The sequence below is a fragment of the Glycine soja genome, chromosome 17 (assembly GCF_004193775.1).
Source record: "Glycine soja cultivar W05 chromosome 17, ASM419377v2, whole genome shotgun sequence".
In the NCBI taxonomy this organism is placed as follows: Eukaryota; Viridiplantae; Streptophyta; class Magnoliopsida; order Fabales; family Fabaceae; genus Glycine; species Glycine soja.
This window is the reverse complement of record NC_041018.1, coordinates 18374058-18391486: the sequence shown is the minus strand read 5'-3', so window position 1 is coordinate 18391486 and position 17429 is coordinate 18374058. Positions and strand designations below refer to the sequence as shown.

At 34.0% G+C, this 17429-nt stretch overlaps 1 protein-coding gene across 1 annotated transcript; it reads right to left on the bottom strand.

Annotated features, from left to right (window-relative positions):
- Positions 1-4490: 4490 nt before the first annotated feature.
- On the bottom strand, positions 4491-17134 carry LOC114393093 (zeaxanthin epoxidase, chloroplastic-like). Its single transcript, XM_028354352.1, has 16 exons — positions 16538-17134; positions 15635-15797; positions 15393-15467; positions 15067-15167; positions 14830-14945; positions 8492-8703; positions 7465-7556; positions 6875-6989; positions 6664-6767; positions 6380-6425; positions 6183-6247; positions 5995-6081; positions 5758-5812; positions 5577-5665; positions 5400-5484; positions 4491-4890 (listed from the first exon to the last, which is right to left on the bottom strand). The coding sequence occupies exons 1-16, from the start codon at positions 17059-17061 to the stop codon at positions 4810-4812; spliced, it is 2010 nt and encodes a 669-aa protein (XP_028210153.1). The 5' UTR covers positions 17062-17134; the 3' UTR covers positions 4491-4809.
- Positions 17135-17429: the final 295 nt, after the last annotated feature.

The window sequence follows — 17429 nt, the reverse complement described above, 5'->3', positions numbered from 1 at the left end:
TCTACACAAGTCAATGTCAGCTCATTCAAACTCACTTCAAGGGATCTTCCTTTGCAAGAGATCTATGTAACGTCATATGGTCTGCACCTATTTCTCTTTTTGTCAAGTTGAATACTGATGGAAGTTCTTTGGGTAACCCAAGATCATTGGGTTTTGGAGGTATAGTGCGGGACTCTCAGAGAGCTCTCTGGATTCTATGGTCAATGTGATCACACTATGAACATGCATGTTGAGCTCCTTGCTATCCTCAATGGGATGCACCATGCATGGAATAATAGGTTTAGACATATCATCATAGAGATATACTTCTTAGTTGTTATCCACCTGATTGAGCAACAGTCAGCTTCGTTTCATATGTTTGCAACGATGGTTGCATCTATTATGTCACTTTTGACCCTCCAATGAGAGATTTATATCATCCACATTTTTCGAGAAGCAAATGCTTGCACTAACATTCTTGGGAAGAAGCGAGCTTCCACTAGTGTGTCATTAGTCATGTTAGAACTTTGTCCCAATGATGTTTTGCCTTTTGTAATTGTTGATGCACTTGACACAATTTTTGAATGCTTGTAATTCTTCTCTTTCCTTTTTTTCATTAATAAAAAAAAATGGTTGACAAAGTATTAAAACATTCTATTATTACAAATCTATATTTATTTTCTCTTCTCTTTCATATTTCCTAAAACATTTACAAAATTTTCAACCAAACTTTTTTGCCTTGTGTGTTAACTATATGTGGCCCTAATTGTACTTTGTATTGACTTCTTTGGCTTTAATATCTTTGGGAGGTTGTGTTCTAAAAAGTTGGTAGTTAGAACATCTTTAACTAGCAAATTTACAAAGTTTCTTTTTTATTTTGTTAATAATATTTCACACTTTCCTATAATGTTATATTATTTTTCTTACTTTAAATAACTCAAATCAAAATTTTACTCCAATCAAGAAACTCACAAAAGTTTCTCAACTAGACTCCATAGTACATCTAATTTTTAATTTTAATGCGCATGAAAATTCATTTCAAGTTAAGAAATACAATAAAATAATATTATAATGCAACTTTTGTATCTTAGACTCACCAAAATTGAAAAGGAATGGTTGCTCTATGCAGCACCCCAAAGTAGGCAAGACTTTCTAGTTTGTCTCCAACGATTGCATTTTCTTTCGTTCAGTGCTTTTATTGTCCCCGTGAGAAGAGCAACGACCAAGATGCTTCTTAGGGTTTTTGAACCAAGGAAAGTACAAACATTATACCTTGAATTAGAAAATTGCAAAGAATTAGTTAGGATTTGAAAAATTGAAGGTACATATCACAATTAGTGCATGTGCTTGTGACACGTCTGCAACGGGTGAATTTCCTGTAACAAGTCTTTTTTTTTAATCCCTGTAACGAGTCTAATCACATGTAATAATAAGCATAATCATCTTTAAAATTTATCATAATTAAAACCAACAAAAGTTCAAAAATTAAAACTAAATTTAACTATATTAATTACTATTTATGGTCCTTATTTTTTTTTATAACTGCAATTCTCCAGCCTTATTAAGAGGTCGAATTAATTATTTCATTAGAATTAAAAAAACTAAGTAATTTAGTTAAAAATATTAAACTTATCTTAATTAAATTGATATTTTTTTTTATCTTAAACTACCTCCATGAACAAAACTATCAAAAATTAATAAATTATATATTTCTCATTGTTATGTCATTTTAGAACGAATTTTAATCAAAAATATTTTTTCTGAAAAATTGTTTAATGTAAAAAATATTTTAAATTAGACCTTATAAAAAATATCAAATATTTTTAAATAGTTAGATCTTCTAATAAGTACTGGTGGAGGTAGTAAAAGAAAGTTTGTGTTTTGCAAACTAACTTTAAATTTTATAAGTACATTTGTATTTATTTTCAATGTTAACTCAAAGGGTTGACCTAACTATATAAGATTTCGTTATAATCACAGAGATTAATTTATTAATTTATTGAGTCGGAGAACCAATGACATAACTGTAAATAGAATTAATTTTGATTCAGTTGGAAAATGAAAAATATACGTATTCTTTGACTAAAGAAAACAACAAAAAGTTAATTAAACCAGAGCTCTGCGAAAGTATATATAATATAGACCTTAAAATTCTGAGTTTTGCTATTTTCAATCGATTTTGTGTCTCCGAATCTGCAAGCGCATCACGAGACGCAAACACCCAATGAACATACCAATAGGGTCCACGTCCACCTGCACGTGCTACGTCTACATGTCCCACTATTTAATTTGATCCCAGCCATTGATCAAGGGAGTGATAAGTGTCACTGTTGTGTTGGAGATGACCATGAACTGTGGGAGTGAAGTTATGTCAAAGTTTTGTGTCATATATGTCTGGTGTAGATAGAGGGTCATGGTGGTCACCACTTGATCAATCTCAAGCAAGGGGAGAAAATATCATAGTTTGGTTTGGAAACTAGTGGGATCGAGTAGTTGAGATGTTGACCATATCCTGTTAATTGAGGAGTATTAAGGTAAGCTTTCTTTTTAACTATTTATGTTGGTCTAAATTGTGCTTTAATTATGATTTTTTTTAACAATTATATTGGTATGAAATTATTCGGTCAAAAATAGTAATAAATTTTTGGTTGGAAATGTTGAACACATATAATGTAAGTATTTTTCTCTTTAATACAATTTATTCTATACCAAAGATCAATCAAACTTTAAATTTTAAATCACTCGATTAAAAAACAAAAATCATTATCATTTGTGTAAATTATTTTTTATTTAACCACTTATGATCTGGGGTTTCACATGTCAATTTCACAATTGTGCATCAATGTAAATTAGCGTATGTGCTCCCGTAAATAAATGATAATAATGCTTATCCTTTTATAGAAACAACAAGTTGGCCTACTATTTTTTTTTTTTTTGGGTGAATTACATCAAAAGAAAGAGCACTAGAAGACTCTAGAAAAACAAACTTGAGCCATATCAGCTCTTAAAGCAGGCAATATAAAATCAAGAGCAAAAGCAAAAATATGGTAAACACCTTCATCCGCAGGTTGATTTGCTTCTCTCATAGTATGGTTCCATCAATATCTCCCATATTGGAATGAACAACATGAATGGCGTGAACAAGTCAGCCTACTATAGAACAAATTTTGTGTTTTTTTTTTCTTGTTTTATATGTGAAAATTGAAGATAATTTTTTTTATAATAACTCATATACCTACTTAACTGACTCAGCTTTCTGTAAAAAAAAAAATTCCACTAAGTAAGACTTTCTTCATATTTTTCTTTATAATCACAAAGGTATATGTTAAGCATTTTGACTTTGAAATCTCAAGTTCTTTCGAGTTAGGAGTGCAATATTAAAAGGTAACTCTCCCACTTTTGGATTTTTAATTAGGAACCATGTTTTTACACTGCCTTTTTTTTTTTTTGGGGGGGGGGGGGGGGGGGGGAATTTTTACACTATCCTTTGTAAACTTAATTTTGAATTAATTTAATTTACAAACTTCATTTTAGTTAAAATTATATTTATAATAACATGCATGATTTATGTTTGTATACTTTTAAGTTTTATCTCAAAAATAATTTCGATAATATTAGCATTACGCTTTTATTTTATTTCATTATTTTAAAATATATTTGAGCAAACTATATAAATATTATAATTTATTTCAAAAGCTTGGTGGTAGCATTAAATTATAAACAAAACTGTTTTAAAATGTCATTGACTGTGACCTAATAAATGAAAAACAATTACATAACATATTTACATATAATGATATTTTTTTGGATTAAGACATTGGTGTGGAGTAGGAGTAGCCACTATTACATATAGTGGTATTGTTTTCTATGTAAATATATCTAACATAAAAAACAATACAAGTATACGAAAACTCGTCTTCAAACATGATTAAATTATAAATAAAATTGTTTTCAAATGTCATAGGAATCATGCTATCAGAGAATCTGTAAGGTCTGACTGCCACTAACATAAAAAAATAAAACCCTGCCCGTTTATAGAACATAATCCTATTTCGTCAAAGAAAAACAGCGCATGGAAGAGAAAAATGAAATGAATCTACTTTACTATATGACAACCACCATCAAGATAAGATGCTGGACAATGGACACAACGACAAGACATACAATGACAATTCTCACCTAAGCTAAGATGCTAGTAACTACATTTCTTTGTCTAATATAGATATGAGATATTTGCATCCTCGTTTGTAATGTTAGGAAAAATTACCATCAAAACTTGGTTACAACATACGAGGAGCAATAATAAACAGAACTCAGATCACTCAGGAGGAGTTAGAAAGAGATTGATGACAATTTTTTTTTTTTGATTTGTAGGAATCAAAATTAGGTCACACGAAGTTTACAACAACTCACATGTTCAACCAATTGAACTATATCTGTTAAATTTGGTGACAATTGAATTTGCTCTTCTTATAATGATAAACTATACAGTTTGATTCTGTAAATCACAATTAAAAGTGCAAAAATTCATAGCTAGGCATTGCTTACTCCATTCAACATTAATCACGTGCAAGTTTATGTGTGTCATGTTATAAATCTAACTCTAACAAATTACAAATGTCATACACAAAAAGTATTGGAGTGGAGTAACAAATTTATACCCAAGAGTCCCTCTTAAATGTCCATATAGGCATGTAACATATCAGATCTTAAATGACTAGACTGTGGTATAATACCCCACCCTAAAACAATGCAGATAGTACTATACAATAGCAAATTTGTGCTGTATAATTTTTCCATAACTTACAAATTGCAATTGAGCAGAATCAGTCATACTCCCTGCAAAGCTAGTGTGCTTTCATTTTCTGAGACTCTTGGAACAGAGCTTGTCACCTTAACACGGAACGAAACCTGCACATAACTTGGTTGCTGAGACATCAAATAAGTAGTGCACCATTTAAACTAAAATTGAACATTTTCAGGCAAGGATAACAGATAATATACGCAAAAGATTATGTCTGTGAATCATTTGTCTCAGATAAATGAGGGGAATTGTGAAATCAAATGTAACTTGAATAATTTTTTAGCACCTCTCCCACAAGTATTTAAATAAAATTAACAACTGAAATTTCGGTATTGGTTAAACAATGCAATAAACTAATAATTTTACTTTAAACAATTGAGTGTGGGATGAAAGTGTGTACAAGTAACACTACTCAATGAGACTGAATCATCCAACTAATAATGTTCAATTCTTATAGGCTGTGAAAGAAACTAGTCATAATTAGTGAATCAAACAGTTGTAGTATCTTTCTCATATGTTGATCAGTGGTTACCTCATATACCTAATATAAGTCCTAGAAGATGCAAATGTGTAACATGAGTATACTGCAACTGCTTTTTAGGACCTCTCATCTCACCTTCTCAGAACCAAACTGAATAACATCAGATGGACGGATGCGAGCAGGATAATTAGGAGGTACCCGGTACTGCTTTCCTTCGTTGCTGAAAACATAATGAGAATGATATTAAATAGATTTCTCAAGAATTTAAAACTTTTAATGTCAAACAAAGAACCTTTCACTTCTTTTACTTACTCAATGATCCAGGTGCCATGCTCACTCCGTAAATCAATCAAGAAGAAGGCACCATCCTTATAGTTAATTCGAGCATGCGTTGGAGAAACCTTAAAAAGAGAAATTGTTGATTATGTTAATGATGTGAAGCACATCAAGTATGGGACCGTGTTTCATTCAGGTAATGATAAATTTGTGCTACCTGTGGTGAAGAAATTGTAACTGAACTGCCTGAATTATCTTGCATTGGTGCACTCCTACAATTACAAAAACATATTAGAAAATAGGCTGAAAGTGAAAATTAGATTATCTTTATGATAATTAGGAATTGAACTGCACACTTCTCAACACTAATTGGTGACCAAAAATTAGATTATCTTTATGATAATTAAGAACTATTAAGCCACTGCATTGTAAGTAGGTGTAGCAATAGGCATACCCGATTATGAAGGGTTTCATCTCATTTCGACTTAAAGATATAGGCTTTGAAAGACCTGTTCCATCTCCATGCGGTAATAAAATCCATCTATAATTGAGAAAACAAGGATGAACATTAAGTTATGTGATCTACTTATTTGTGGTAAGAAATATGTAATAGGTGATACAAATATTTGGTCAGAGACATACTCTCCATTAATAGCACGCTCGAGTGCTTCATCATCTTCAAACCATCTACGTAACTGATCATTTGCCTTCATAAATAATCAAATAGCTATTAACAACAACATCACAACAAGTCTAATAGATGTGAACATATAAATTACCAGATATACAATATCTTCTCAGCAACAAAGTACAAAAGAAACTTTATTTGAGCAACGTACTTTGTCTGTGAGCCTGCAACTTAGTGGTCTGCCCTCAAGTTTGTCGCTGCAAAAGTAGCATCATTTTTCATGTTGTTAGTAACAAAATTGCACACATAAATATTTCTTTATTGTTTGTCCAAGTAAAGACTAAACATTGTTTTCAATTATCAATTTCTTGAACTTCTTAGTTCTCATCATTTATCCAGTGGCTCAGATTTCTACATGCATGTGAATAAGAAGATCAGATGAAGACAATATGAAAGAAAGACTATGAGCAAAGAAAAATAGGCTCTAAACGTTACCTATTGCCACCTAAGACCCAGCTCAACATAGAAGGCATCATGATGTCAACAAAAAACCTTCCTCCAACTCTTCCAGGATGTGGTATACGAAACTTAGTCAAAAACTGCAGAGTAAGGGAAGCAAGAATGAATTTGTGCATTTAATTATTTCAATTTGAGTGTCATTTCACCATATTTTTCATTCTCTTATTGATAAATTTTAAGTTCTTACTTCTAAAGGGCCAAGACCAACACCCAGATATGCCTTGTAAGTGGAAGCCATGAGAGCCGCCATTCTAGCCATTCCATGAATAATGGCAACTCGTAGTCTTCTTTCTCTCTCGTAGCTGAAAGTATTAATGCAAAAGGGATAAAAAAGATGGGCACCATTAATCACCAAAGAGATTTATCATCAAATTTACCAATTTGAAAATGATGAATGCTTAAATATCTTTTCAGTCATGATAATTTAGCGTTTTTTTTTATTCTTGTAAAAAATTATTTTTTAGTCATTACAAATTATATTTGTTTTTCGTCCTTATAATACTTTATATAACATTTTTTATTGTTCAAAACGTCATCTAAAATATTTTACAGACTAAAAACAAAAAAATAATATAATTTACAATGACTGAAATTTTTTTTTTTTTTACAAGAACGAAAAACAAAAGATCACTAAATTCCAAGAAACAAAAATGTATTTAAACCAATAATGAAACATTAACTATTGAGCCATGGTTGATGCAAGAAACGATCTCTCTTTTCGAATCAAGTCAATAATATCATCATTTGCATTTGCATAAATGCAAAATGGTATATTACCTCCTTAGGGAAGAATCAATGTCAATTGGACTCCCTGATTTAATACTTTGTTCCCATGCATTCTCCAACTCCCATGCAAGTTGATAACTGTCCTGAAATGATAAAACAAACTAGTCAGAAGGAGTTTTTGCCTCACTTTTCAAGTGTTTCATTGATTACCAGTCCCTTTCGAGCCTCTAACAAAAGTTGAGATAGTTTGACATCTATTATCTCCATCTCCTCTTAAAGTAGGAAATATTTTAATTTTATGTATGTTTCTGTAAATAGTGTATATCCATCAGACAGATGGAAATAAAATTGTTTATTTGAAAGCTGTGCCAAGAAAAAAAATAATAGAAAGCTTAACGACAAGAAAGTTAAGAAAAAGTTTCAAATACCAAAGTCCAGAAAATCAGTGATAATGTCTTAGGTATGAAAGAGGGACAAAGGTAGAGAGAGCCGAGGAGTCTCCCTATTGACCTTATTACATTTCCATTTTATATTACAGGTAATCAAATTTTAATGCAAAACAAAAATAGCCTCTACAATCAGTTTTGATAAGTTTGTGTTTAATGGGCTAATACATTATAATTTATAACAATTTTTTATTTTTATTTTATAAGTAAGAAGACCCACAGGTAAAAAGAGAATATTTAAAGAGGAAGCTTAAATAGATTCACATCAATGAAAAGTGGATTCTTATTGTAATTTTGGATGAGTAAACAGTATGTAAACAATCCAAGACTTGGAGGATATAATAGTCATATGGTACAAATAGTCTTTCATTGCTTTGTTTAAAAATTTGACACTAACTCAATCATAGATGAAATTTATTATATGAAATAACATGTATGATACATATGTTTAAACTAAGAATTTTCGTTTATCTTGTGTATTCCCCCTCCACCCCCATCATTAGTCAATTCTTGCATCCATTCCTGGTCTGAGTAAGTAAAAAATTTCTGAAACTAATGTAGAACTCATAATAACTTCATATTTCATTGAGAGAGGATGAATAAGCTAAATACCAGATAAAAAGAATATATACCTCAATAGCCATGCACCCTCCTTGGCCCATATTTGGCTGCATGGCATGGACGGAATCACCAAGCAAAGTCACGCGACCCTTTCCCCATGTCAATGTTGGTATCCTGTCATATATGTCTCGTCTTAGAATTGCTTCTTCTTCTGTGGCAAGTATCAGATCTACAGCATTATCACACCAGCCCTCAAATATCCTAAGCAACCTTTCCTTTTTTCCTGCCATGCAGAAAGAACTAAGAAATTAGATATGAATATGATAATTTAACTTTTTTTTCCTCATTGAAAAGGATGAAAAATAAAGATACACATCTATTTGTATATTTTCAAGGTCATCTTATTTCTACATTTCCAATGCTAAATTACTGTCATAGAACCCAGGCTATTTCATTAGCAATCTTCATCATTATACCAGCTTGAATGCTTGATATTTACAATCCATTCTATTCCACGTCAAGAAAGATGGATAAAGATTCAGTAATAGAAGGAAATGAGTCTGAGATAGAATGGGCGAGAGAAGCATTTAGGTCCATCTTTGAATATTAACAAAAAGCAATCATGAGGTAATCTCAAATAAATACCATGCTAACTACTATGATGCATGGATACATATTGGATATGATACAATTATTCTTAATGTCAGATACGTAATGTAGAAGATACACATACATGTGTGCATAAAATATTAAACATAATATAACATTGTTACTCTACAAATTCAAACTAAAAGCACACTTTTTGAACATTACTAAAAACAAAATAGAAACTATGAATCATAGTCATCATAAATCATAGCCTATTTCCTACAAACAAGAATAGTAGCTACTTCATTTCTTCCTAAAACTAGTAAAAATGTGACCCACTTTAAAATTGAGATTTGATGTAGTTAGTTAAATCTAACACTTGATAGTTTTCTGATACTTATTATTGGTGAAGTATCCAAAAGTATCAATATCAGATACATGTCTAATATCGATACATGAAACAAATGCAAGTATCAGTATTTTGTAGGTATGAAGCATGCTTCCTGAAATGCTAAAAAATGTTAGCGTGAGTCATTAGAATTACCAGAAAATAAGAACATTAATTGTAAATAGCTGTCAAATCTCTTAGATCAAGGGTCAAATTTACTTATATTTAGCCATGAGTATCGTGTATAGGCTAGGACAACTCCTAAGCTCTCTCCCTCTTGTATCTATTTATACTCTGTAAATGACTCAAAGGAATAACAAGGTGAATAAAATACCTTATGTTCTGACATGGTATCAAGAGCATATTATTGGGACCCAAAGATGGTTGATTCCTCAGCGATTGGTGATTCCACAAAGTAGCCATCAAATGCTTCCGCTACCGATTCCATTTTGGCAAATCTTACGACAAAAATGATGGAGGTTTTGTCAAAAGCCTAGTCAACATCACAACTGTCAATCTCTAATTCCTCGACGATATCGATCAGGATCAAGTTGGATGGTTCCAACTATGCCCTATGGTCCCAGGTGGCTGAGATGTACATCTCAGGCAAAGACAAACTGTGATATATTGACGGATCATTCCCTTTGTCGTCGGAAATTGATTCGACATTCTGTAAATGGCGAACTGAGAACGCTATAGTGAAAGGATGGTTGATCAACTCAATGGATCCCTCACTGGTGGGGAATTTCATCCGCTTCCCAACAGCCAAAGGGGTTTGGGACTCCATTGCTATGACATATTTTGATGGATCTGATACTTCACAACTTTAGGAACCTTCGACGTAAGGTAACCCAGATGTCGTAGAAAAGTGGATTAATTGAAAAATATTACAATGTTCTACAAGGGCTGTGGCGTGAGATAGACTTTCGGTGCCCTAATGCCATGGAGTGCCCAAGAGATATACAAAAATACAATTATTTACTACAAGAGGAAAGAGTTTATATCTTTCTCAATGGATTGGATGACCAACTCGATAACATTTGGAGTGACATACTCCAACTGAAGCCATTTCCCACAATCGAGCATGCTTATGCACATGTTCGAAGGGAGGACACTTGTTAGACTATAATGGCATCTGGGGTAGATAATACAACAAGTGATGCTATTATGGCCACTAAAGGTTCAAAATTTGGCCAATTGCCAACACTAGTGGCTGGGAAACACAACTCAGTCTTGAAGTCGAAGGGTCCATCTGATGGAGGAAAGTGCACACGTTGTGGAAATGTTAGACACAATCGTGATACCTGTTTCAAGCTACATGGGTATCCAAAATAGTGGCATGAGTTGCAAGCTAAGAAGAAAAAAGACACCACGACACTTGAGGAAGGCACTGGTAAAGCTGTTGTAGTCACTGTTGAGTCTCAACTCTCGCTTTGTCCTGTAACTAGTTCCTCCACCTCAATGAAACCAGGTAACTGGCGTCAAGTTTTCTGTAGTTCTAACTCTCAGGATGCAAGTGCATGGATTATTGACTCTGGGGCAACAAACCATATGACCTTTGATCCCATGAACTTCTCCCAGTCAACTCCACCACATAGGACTTGCATTGCGAATGCAAATAGAGTTGCATAGCCAATCGTAGGTGTTGGAACTGTGGCATTATCACCCTCAGTCTCTTTATCTCACACTTTCCTCGTTCCTACATTATCTAATAAATTAATGTCTATGAGTCAAATAACTGAAGAGCTCAATTATGTGGTATTGATGTACTCTACTTTTTTTCCTTCTTCAGGATGTTCTCAACAAGAAGATTATTGGGCGTGGTACTAAGAGAGGGGGGCTATACTACCTAGACAATTTTAGCAAAGGAGAAGCACATCACGTGTGCCATCAATCTAGTAGCAAAGAATGAGAAATATGGTTGTGGCATCGTCATTTGGGACATCCATCATTCAGTTATTTAAGACACTTATTTCCATATTTATTTTTACATTTGAAAAATGTTAGGTTTACATGTGTGACTTGTATTTTGGCTAAAAGCCATAGAACCTCCTACCGTATGAGTTTGAATAAAAGCAGTGTTCCTTTTGCTCTAAAACATTTTGATGTGTGGGGACCTTCCCTTAGGACTATCGTATTTGGTCACCGTTGGTTCGTAATATTTGTCGATGATTGCACACGAATGACATGGCTTTACTTAATGAAGACTAAAGATGAGGTGTTTCAAATATTTCAGAATTTTCATATCATGATTCAAAATCAGTTTTCAACCAAAATTCAAGTTCTTCGGTCATATAATGGAGTTTGTTAACCATCATTTCAAAGCATAATCCCAACAACATGGTCTCTTTCAGGAGACCTCATGCTCACAAACTCCACAACAAAATAGTGTCGCCGAACAAAAAAATCGTCATATCTTAGAGACAACACGTGCTTTTCTTCTTTGCACCCATGTTCCAACTCACCATTGGGATGATGCTGTAATTGCAGTTGTATACCTCCTCAACTGCATGCCCTCCAAGGTCTTGCATTTTAAAACACCTCTGCAAGTACTCTCTTCTCATGTACAATTACCTACTGTGTTGATGTTTTAACCTAGGATTTTTGTGTGTGTGGTTTTTGTTCATCTCCACAAAAACCAACGCACCAAACTTGATGCATGTGTTGTTAGGTGCTTGTTTTTGGGCTATGGACTACACAAAAAATGCTACAAATGCTTGGACCCTACCATCGAAAAAACTTATATCACCATGGATGTAACTTTCCTAGCTAGAATATGAACCTTTCTTTTCTCCTATGGTATCCAATTCAGCTCTTCAAGGGGAGTCCATGAATAGAGAGCTAAATTGGTACTTGGTGGCTCCATCACCAGCTATTGAAAAGAAACAAATTGGAGAGCATGAATCTGAAGTTGAAGGAGTAATCCATGATGAACCTATAGAAATGCAACATTTAAATATAACTGAAGTTGAGTGTAAAGAGGATCCTTCTACTAATGAAGGAACTGCTAGTGAAGAAGTTCCCGTCAATGAAGACTATATCGATCAAGGAAGTCAAGAGCCCCCTCTTTTCATAATACCCGACCCTCTCACTTGGAACAATCCTGAGGTAAGCTCTCCTACTATCTCCTCATCTACTAATGCTTCTGTAAGATATGTATTGCCTATCAGGAACAATCGAGGAAAGCCACCCAATAGATACTGCCCTAATGTAGAAGAAAGGCGATCCAAATACCCCATTGCAAATTATGTGTCTACTCAACATTTATCAAATCCTATTCATGCCTTCATAAAGACATTATTATCCTGTCATATTCCAAAAAATGTGGAAGAAACCTTAGCTGATCCTAAGTGGGCACTAGCCATACAAGAGGAAATGGAAGCTTTACAAAACAATAATTCATGAAGGTTGATACCACTTCCTAAGGTAAAGAAGATATTGGGGTGCAAATGGGTGTTCTCAATCAAATACAAAAGTGATGGATCCATTGATCGGCACAAGGCAAGGCTAGTGGCAAAAGGGTTCACATAGACTTAAGGTATAGATTATACAGAGACTTTTTCACCGTTGGCCAAGCTAAATATTGTTAGAGTCCTATTATCTCTTGCAACAAATTTAGATTGGTCATTACTTCAGGTTGACGTGAAGAACGCTTTTCTCCATGGAGATCTTGAAGAAGATGTTTATATAGATATCCCATCGAGCTATATGCCCTCTTCTGGAACCAAGGTGGTATGCAAGTTAGAGCAAGCACTATATGGATTGAAAGAATAACCTCGATCATGGTTTGGAAGATTTAGCTCAACTATGAGAAGGTATGATTTTGATCAAAGTAATTCAAATCACACCCTATTCTTAAAGCATCTGCAAGGAAATGTGACAACTGTAATTATTTACGTAGATGACATGATTATTATTGGAGATGATATCGAAGAAATTTCAAGACTACAAGAGCAATTGACAACTGAGTTTGAGATGAAGAATTTGGGTGGACTTCAAGTATTTTTTTGGGGAAAAAGGTGGCAAGGTCACAAAAAGGCATTTTCTTGTATCAAAGAAAGTAGGTGTTTGACTTATTGACTAAGGTGGGGCTGCTGGACTGCAAACCAACAGATACTCCAACAATCCAAAATCACAAACTTTCTCAATACACAGACCAAGTGCACATGAATAAAGGAAGATACCAAAAATTGGTGGGGAAACTTATCTATTTGTCACATACTCACCTTGATATTGCCTATGCCGTAAGTGTGGTGAGCCAATTTATGCATAATCCAAGTGAAGAACATACAGATGCAATAAACTAAATACTTCGCTATTTAAAATCCTCACCAAGAAAGGGGTTGATGTTCTCTAAGAATAATCACTTGAGTGTTGAAGGGTACACTGATGCAAATTGGGCAAGGAATGTTATAGACAGAAAATCCACATCAAGATACTTCACATTTGTGGAAGGGAATTTAGTTACACAAAGAAGTAAAAAGCAAAAAGTAGTGGCCTTGTCTAGTGCTGAAGCTAAGTTTAGGGGCATGACCAAAGGACTTTGTGAACTATTATGGCTCAAAAGGTTACTAATGGAGATTGGCTTTGGTCCTAGCATGGAGATGAACTTGTTCTCTGACAATAAAGATACAATTGATATCTCACAAAATTCTATCCAGCATGATCAAACAAAGCACCTGGAGGTAGATAGACATTTCATCAAGCAAAATCTTGACAAGAAGATTATTTGATTTCCGTTTGTCAAGTCGGAAGACCAATTGACAGACATTCTTACAAAGGTAGTGTCCGATAAGAACTTCCCTGACTCCCTTGACAAGTTGGACATTAAAGACATTTATGTACTAACTTGAGGGAGAGTGTTAGCGCGAGTCATTAGAATTACCAGAAAATAAGAACATTAATTGTAAATAGCTGTCAAATCCCTTAGATCAAGGGTCAAATTTAGTTATATTTAGCCATCAGTATCATGTATAGGCTAGGACAACCCCTAAACTCTCTCTCTCTCTCTCTTGTATCTATTTATACTGTGTAAATGACTCAAGAATAACAAGGTGAATAAAATACCTTCTATTCCGACAAATAGATGATGCCATGAGCAGCTTTCTTTACCTTTTTTTTTCGTTTTTCATATATAACCCCCACTAATTGTTCATTATTAGTAGTAACTAGTGGCAGAACATAATAATCAGTGATCCTCAGCATAGAAATGATCTAAGCTCAAAATGTCAAACAAATAATCAATTATTCATTACCATAACAGTTGAAAATTCTTTCCAGGTACAATCAATTAAAAAACGGCATCAGTTATGTAAAAGCCAACACAAACAATTAAAAAGGTATGTCTATAAGTAGACCACATTGAAAATTTAACATTTGCAAAGGGTGTGCTTCTAACTGTTTTCAAATCTCAAACACAAAGAGAATGCATACCGTTGGGCTCATCAACACCACCAGGAGGTTCTTTGTGAAATGCATACCATTGCATCTTTCCCGCACCAACATCTGAAGATACAAAGTATTGTTTGTGTCCCAAGAATACTCGGTATCTTCCAGCGAAGAAGTTCAAGTAAGCTTCTCAACTCAATGTAAGTAATGTTTACAAAATTTCAACATAGTCCACAGAAAATGGATAAATAGAGATACGATACATGAATATAATCAACATACCCAACAGTTTCAATGTCAGCAGGCACAAAATCTGCAATGCCAGTATAACAAGTATAACCAGAGTAAACAGCTTCTGTGAGCCCAAATAACTGCTTCCTCACCTATTCATAAAAAATTACAATAAAATTAAATGCAGAATTTATGATTATACGAACCGCTTACAGACAGAATGACAGAAAGAGTTCACTACTTCACAATGAAAGAACAAATCTAACACACATATGAGCTCCACAGTACTTGTCATGTTTCAGTATGATGTTTACTTTCATATGGGAAAAATTATTTGCTAAAGAATAAGATCATAATCAGAGAAAAATTAATAAGACCTTGGACCATATTCCATCCGCTCCAACCAAGACATCTCCTTCATATTTCTGACCATTCTCTAGCTCTACTGTTACCTGAAATTGTGGAATGCAGGGTGGGAAAGTAGTAAACATCAATCAAATGATATTTGTCTGCCAATGCGTTTTCAAATTTCAATAAGAAAGAAATAAAAGCATCAGAAAATAGATATCATAATAGACAGAAATATGAGGAGAATCTTTAACAATCTTTCTCTAATTACCTTGTTTCCATCATCCACAAAATTAACAACATTACTGGCATTCATAATGATATCTTCCCCAACTGCGCGAGCAAGGATCTCTTGTAAAACCATTCGACTAATAACTCTTGTGACAGGAAGCCCACGTTCCACTGCAGGAGTGAATGTATCAAACTTGACGTACCTGACAACAACCTATATATCAATTCACGGTACCAAATGCTAAAATTTCATACAGAAAATAGAAGAAAACATTTTTTTTTATAACTTGATAGTAAGGAAATAAGATTGTTGTTTGTGAAAGAAAGGAAAATTTACAATAACAGAACACCCATTTGCATGTTTGCTAGAATAATTATTTGGTTAGTTTAGTTCTACAGAATCCTATTAAGCCCAAGTTCCCCCAACTTTAAAATGAAGGATGTACTCACTAAGAGTAATCAAACTCATTAACAAACAGGATGTTAATAGACTTGTTAACTAGGACCACTGACACAAACATTGTTAAACATCTGAATTTCCATTGCAGTTGCGTTTGACTCCCTGCTGCTGTTGTTAAGATTTCACAGTTTTTTTACTAGGGCACTTCTTGCAACGGTCATGATATTGAAGTTTGTCAACTCAAAGTTCTCAATTGATATTAATAATTTAATATACTCTTTTCCCTTAACCATGTACTTTTCTCATTGCTAGAATTTCTCTGTCCTAAATTTGCCAAAAATGAGTACAGTTGCCACTTACCACAAGGTTGAAACTACCTAATTAGCTTTTGAGGGTCCAACACCTTAAATGATATATTAAACCAATCAGCATGAGTATCCCTATTGCATGCCTAAAAATAGAACAAGAAAGAAAAAAAGAAAAAGAAAAAAGACAATCAAATCACTGATTCAATTCAAATATGTACTTAACCTTTAAACTTACCAAGAACCAGAAACCCCATCTACAAGTCCATTGATTCTATCACCAGTGATGCAACCAACTCTCATAACTTCATCAGCAACCTCTGAATCAATAGCTTCCAAAGCAGCCAAAGCATTGCTCTGAATCTGAATTGGACCCCTATACTGTCCCTCCCCTCTTATAGCACTCAAGTCCTTCTCAAACACCATCACCTCAAACCCCTTTCTCTTTGCAGCCAAAGCAAAAACCAACCCTCCAATCCCTCCACCAGCCACAAGTATACGAAGCTGCTTCTTCGAAGGGGTGGTTCCATTCCCATCTTTTGCTGAGGGTGAAACACCTGGTGGAGCCTCCACCACTGCACACTTCACATGCATCACTTTCTTCCTTTGCTTCCTTGTTCTGCATCCTACACCACAGTTATAGCCAACAACAAAAGGTGAAGCATCCAGTGGAAGCTCTTTATTCAAGGGAACTGAGAAATGGGTTCTTGAGAAAACGGTTGTTGAAGGGTTAAGAGAATTGTAACATAAGGTAGTAGCCATGGTTGCAGTTTGTGTGAGAATATGTGTGTGTGTGTTTTGTGGCTAATAGATTCGACTCAAAACTCAATAGCTTGCATTAATTAAATGAAGTTATATATTTATATTATATCAATGCATGGCACTTAAAATCTAATGATGAAGAAACAAGGGGAACAGAATTGGTGGTTTAAAGTTAAAGCCAACAAAAATCAGGAGAACGAAGATGTCAAAAATACTGAAAATAGACATAAGCCTTGTAATTAATTAACGTTTGAGGGGTGAACTCAGTGGTTGCTAGTGTTGGGTGACTGTGACATACTCATTTTTCGTACCTTAATTGTGGTCATAAATCCTAGGTGGTGTGTATGTTGTAAGTTTGCCCACGTATG

Excerpts from the sequence above, each read along its gene's own strand:
- LOC114393093 (XM_028354352.1), bottom strand. The coding sequence starts at position 17,061 with ATGGCTACTACCTTATGTTACAATTCTCTTAACCCTTCAACAACCGTT. Across the intron at positions 15,798-16,537 it reads GATGGGGTTTCTGGTTCTTG|GTACGTCAAGTTTGATACAT; the intron begins GTAAGTTTAAAG and ends GGTTGTTGTCAG. Across the intron at positions 15,468-15,634 it reads TTGTGGATGATGGAAACAAG|GTAACAGTAGAGCTAGAGAA; the intron begins GTAATTAGAGAA and ends CCACAATTTCAG.